The 4,553-nt window shown below is 55.4% G+C and overlaps 1 protein-coding gene across 1 annotated transcript; it reads right to left on the bottom strand.

The window, feature by feature from the left end:
* Positions 1–213: 213 nt before the first annotated feature.
* LOC142821069 (olfactory receptor 10G6-like) lies at positions 214–1,155 on the bottom strand. Its single transcript, XM_075911857.2, has one exon. The coding sequence runs from the start codon at positions 1,150–1,152 to the stop codon at positions 214–216; it is 939 nt and encodes a 312-aa protein (XP_075767972.2). The 5' UTR covers positions 1,153–1,155.
* Positions 1,156–4,553: the final 3,398 nt, after the last annotated feature.

Here is a 4,553-nt window from a genome sequence, read left to right on the forward strand (position 1 = left end):
GCTCTTACCACGAGACACAGAACCAGAATTTGAGTGCCGAATGCCACGCTGGGCATCTCCAGCCATAAGAGCAACGCAAGAAATTCCAATCATGCTGGGAGTTCAATCAGCATTAGACCCCCCACTCCCCTGCCAGAGCCAGGGACAGAGCACAAGAGTCCAGAGGCTCATCTCCAAGTCCCTCTCTCCCTGTCCCTTCCCCAGGCAGGAGGCTCATTCTTCAGGCTCCGCCTGTCTCCTGCCCCCCAGTCTCATCAGGGCAGCTTTCATCTCCTTGTTCCTCAGTGTGTAGATGAGGGGGTTGAGGAACGGAGTCACCGTGGTGTAGAAAACAGCCACCACCCTGTCCACGGGGTCCTGGGAACCTGGTCTTGTATAGATGAAGACCACAGGCACGTAGTAGGTGACCACCACGGTGAGGTGAGCCGCACAGGTGGAGAAGGCCCGGCGCCTGCCCTCGGTGGAGCGGATCCTCAGGATGGCCGAGACGATGTAGACGTAGGACGTCAGGATCAGCAGGAAGCAGGTCATGGCCAGGAAGCCCACGTCAATCAATGTCACCAGCTCGTTGAGTGACGTGTCCCCGCAGGCCAGCTTCAGCACAGCCGGGATGTCGCAGATGATGTAGTCGACCCGGGTGTCCCGGCCGTAGGGCAGCCGGAAGGTGAGCGCGGTTTCTAGCAGCGAGTGCAGGGCGCCCAGGAGCCAGGTCCCCGCGGCCAGGAGCAGGCAGGCTCTGCTGCTCATCAGGACGCCGTAGCGCAGCGGCTTGCAGATGGCCAGGAAGCGGTCGTAGGCCATGACCGTGTAGAGGAAGCACTCGGTGGAGCCCAGGAAGTGGAAGAAGAAGATCTGGGCCACGCAGCCCTGAAAGGAGATGGCCCCGCCGCCCGGCAGGAAGCCGGCCACCACCTTGGGCACCACCACCGTGGAGACTGTCATGTCCAGGAAGGACAAGTGGCAGAGGAACCAGTACATGGGCTTGTGCAGCTGGCGCTCCCGGGCCACTGCCAGCAGGATGAGCAGGTTCCCGCCCAGCGTCAGCAGGTAGATGATGAGGAAGAAGAGGAACAAGGGCACCCGGAGCTCGGGGGGGTACGGGAACCCCAGCAGGACGAAATGGGTCAGCTGGGAGCCGTTCCCGCACTCCATCGACTTGGCCTGTGTCCCTGCAGGTGAACGGAGGGTGTTAATGGGTAGCCAAGGGAGAAACAATGGGGGACCTTGGCAGGGGAATTTGGGTGAAACTTCAGTGCTAGGCAGACGCTAGACTCAACCGCCTGACTCTGTGCCCCTGGTCACCTACCTAGGGGACTCCCCTGCGGTCCCACGTCTGGGGTGAGGACCCAGCCTTTCTGACTCCCGGCCTGCCCCGTTTTACCCGACTGGCCCCGATCCTCTCTCACAGCTGGGTGTGGACGCTGGAGCCAAACACCACCCCATGCAAGGCACAGCTGGCTGAGAGTGAGGGCCCGTCGGAACCTGCTCCCCAGCGAAGAGACAGATGCACTCACTTGCTGGCTCCCTAGCTCTGTGGGTCTAGCCTGTGCCTAGCACCTGGACTCTGGCCCCGCTGCTGGGCTCGGTGCAGGGCACCTGGGTGAAATTCTCTGGCTGGCGGGGTCCAGGACTGTCTCGCCCCTGTGTGACTGTCCAGCTGGGTACGGTACCTGGCCGCCTGCTCCCTGGGCTGTGAGGCTGGAGTACTAAGCTACACTCGTCGCTGGTATCGCTTCCCCACTTTCAGTCCCTCCGACCAGTCTGTCGCAGGGGAGCCGGGTTCAATTCCAGCGTGGCACTGGCCTCATGCTGACCTGGATTCAGGGCCATCCTCCTGACAGAAGGCAACCCTCAAGCGTCCCACGGCACCTGCCTCTTCGCTAGCTGGTGGAAGCCACACCGGGAGGGACACTGGCGCTGATCCGAACAGGCACTTCCTCTGCTCTAGGGATCATTTCTTTCCTCGCTTTAGTTCCCCCTTCAGCTCTGACCGGTCCCGTCTCTCTGCAGCTTCTTATAACCTTGCACCTTCCCTCCGCTTCCCCCGCCCCCGGCATTTCCTTCCTTCGGGATCACTCACGATGGGGCCGCTCTTGAGCTGTTGACGTTGGCCGTGTTTATAAGCACGTCTAATGATGCTCCCCGAGCCCCACTGGGAAACTCCGGGGGGCATTATTAGAAGGCTTGTTTGGGCCAGGGAAGAAGGTCTATGTGTTTCCCGAGTGAGGAGACTCTCTGGGCCTGGTGAGACGGGATTGCTTGTGCAGATGGTGCCTAGTGCTAGATGTTAGAGAAGAAACAGGTGACCCAGGAGTGGAGGGGTAAACAAAACTGCTGTATTGCCCAGGCATGTGTACCTCGGACATTCCGCACAACGTCCGAGTGGCAACAACCTGGCACTAATTACAACCTTTTAGCTGTGTCAGTATGTTAATTCACAAGTCTAGCACTACTTTTCCTAAAACCTTCTTCAGCAAAGTTAACTCCTGTACAATGAACATTAATAAGGAAATACTGAATACAGTTATACCCACCCCTAAATTCTATTTACAGAATTCCTAATTAAATCAGCACTTTTCTACGCTACAAACTTTCCAAATCAGTGTGTCTTACTTGAGAGGCTGGGCCAGCCAGACTCTGCTCTCAGGTTCAGAGGGTAACCAAGAAGACACAAATCGCTTAATGCAAATACATGCCAGGTTTATTAGATATTACAGGTGATATAGAAAGAAAAGGCAAGAGAAGGGTGACAACATCCCTTTGGCTTGCTGGGGACTCTAGCTCAGCAAAGGATGGACTCCTGGCCAGGTCTGAAAGGCACCTCTGTACAGTTCCAGGTCCTTCGGGAAGTCCAAAGGCTGTTGGTAACAGTAAACAATATAGAACCTGTGCACAAAATCCTTGAAGCAGCAACTAAACTACGTGCAGAGGGGAAAAACCCCAAACCAAACACCTGCCTGTTGAGAAGATTCCCACAGACAGGCTAGTTTACCTCGGAGTTTCTCTCAGTTATGCGGTGAGCTCAGACATGCCAGGCACGGCCTATCTCTCTAATGAGCGAGCTAGCTGGGAATTCTCCTTGCTAACAGCAGTCCAAAGCCTGTTTTCTAGTTTGCAGACATGAGAACCGGGAAGATTCCCTAACTCCTCGAAATACAACGGCTTTCCAACCACAACGGCAGGTTACAGAGATAACAGGAAAAGTAACTTTGAAATATTTTTACAGTGCTGGTGTAGGTAGGTAAAAGACACAACACAGCAGAGCAGGTGCATGCTTATCTATTTTTGCCTGGGCCCCCCAATACAGAAAGGATGTGGGCTCATTGGAGAGGGTCCAGCAGAGGGCAACCAAAATGATGAGGGGGCTGGAGCACGTGACCTCTGAGAGGCTGCGGGATTGGGGTTTGTTTAGTTGGCAGAAGAGAAGAGTAGGGAGGGGGGTTGGTAGCAGCCTGCCACTTCCTGCAGGGGGGGGGGGGTTCCAAAGAGGCTGGAGAGAGGCTGTTCTCAGTGGGGGCAGATGGCAGAACGAGGAGCAATGGGCTCAAGTTGCAGTGGGGGAGGTCTAGGCTGGATATGAGGAAAAACTCTTTCCCTAGGCGGGTGGGGAAGCACTGGGCTGGGTTCCCTAGGGAGGGGGTGGAATCTCCATCCCTAGAGGTGTTTAAGTCCCAGATTGACAAAGCCCTGGCTGGGATGATTGAGTCGGGGCTGGTCCTGCTTTGGGCAGGGGGCTGGACTCGATGACTCCTGAGGTCTCTGCCTGCCCGGGGATTCTCTTATTCTATGGTTCTATTTTTCTAGGCTAAAAGAGCATGTCGAAGGGTAAAGCTGCTGTGGCTGAACTTCCCACCACCCCAGACCCCTATTCATTTTACATAACCCAATACGGACGAGGGCGGTGACACCAGAGGTCCTGCCCTTGCTTAATTTAATGACACTTTAAAAAAAACCAAACTGCTGGGATTGTCAAAGCAGGTGCCCAAGTCCGCTGGGCCCCTATGAGAGTTCCTGGCAACCTTTTTGTTCCTCAGCCTGTGGACTGGGGCCATAGACCTTCCCTTCTGGACCGGAGCCAGAAGAGATTTACTTGTGTGAGCAAGGGGTCAATAGAAAGTCCAGGGAGATGTGAGCACTCCAGCAGAAATTGTGTCCTTCAAAGGCTCCACACCCTTCCCCGGCCACCCGCTTCATTCCACCAGATGCCAGGGAAAGGAAACAGAGAGGGAAGGGGCTGCATATTCTCTGCTCTGAATTAAACAGGGCCAATTCTTTCAGTCTTCCCTCATGGGCCATCTCCTCTAGACCTTGAATCATTTGTGTTGCTCTTCTCTGGACTGTCTCCATATCGTTCTTGCAACGTGGTGCCTGGAACCAGACACAATACTCCAGTTGAGGCCTAATCAGCGCAGAGCAGAGCGGAAGAATGACTTCTCTTCTCTTGCTCACAACACTCCTGTTCATGCCGCCCACAATCAGGTTTGCTGAGTCCCACTGCTGACTCGTATTTAGACTGTGGTCCATTCTGACCCTAGATGCCTTCCCAGACAGTC

This window comes from Pelodiscus sinensis, chromosome 30 (assembly GCF_052426305.1).
Source record: "Pelodiscus sinensis isolate ZL-2025 chromosome 30, ASM5242630v1, whole genome shotgun sequence".
NCBI classification, from domain to species: domain Eukaryota; kingdom Metazoa; phylum Chordata; order Testudines; family Trionychidae; genus Pelodiscus; species Pelodiscus sinensis.

Bases quoted from the DNA above. Each gene is read 5' to 3' on its own strand.
- LOC142821069 (XM_075911857.2), bottom strand. From the start codon at position 1,152: ATGGAGTGCGGGAACGGCTCCCAGCTGACCCATTTCGTCCTGCTGGGG.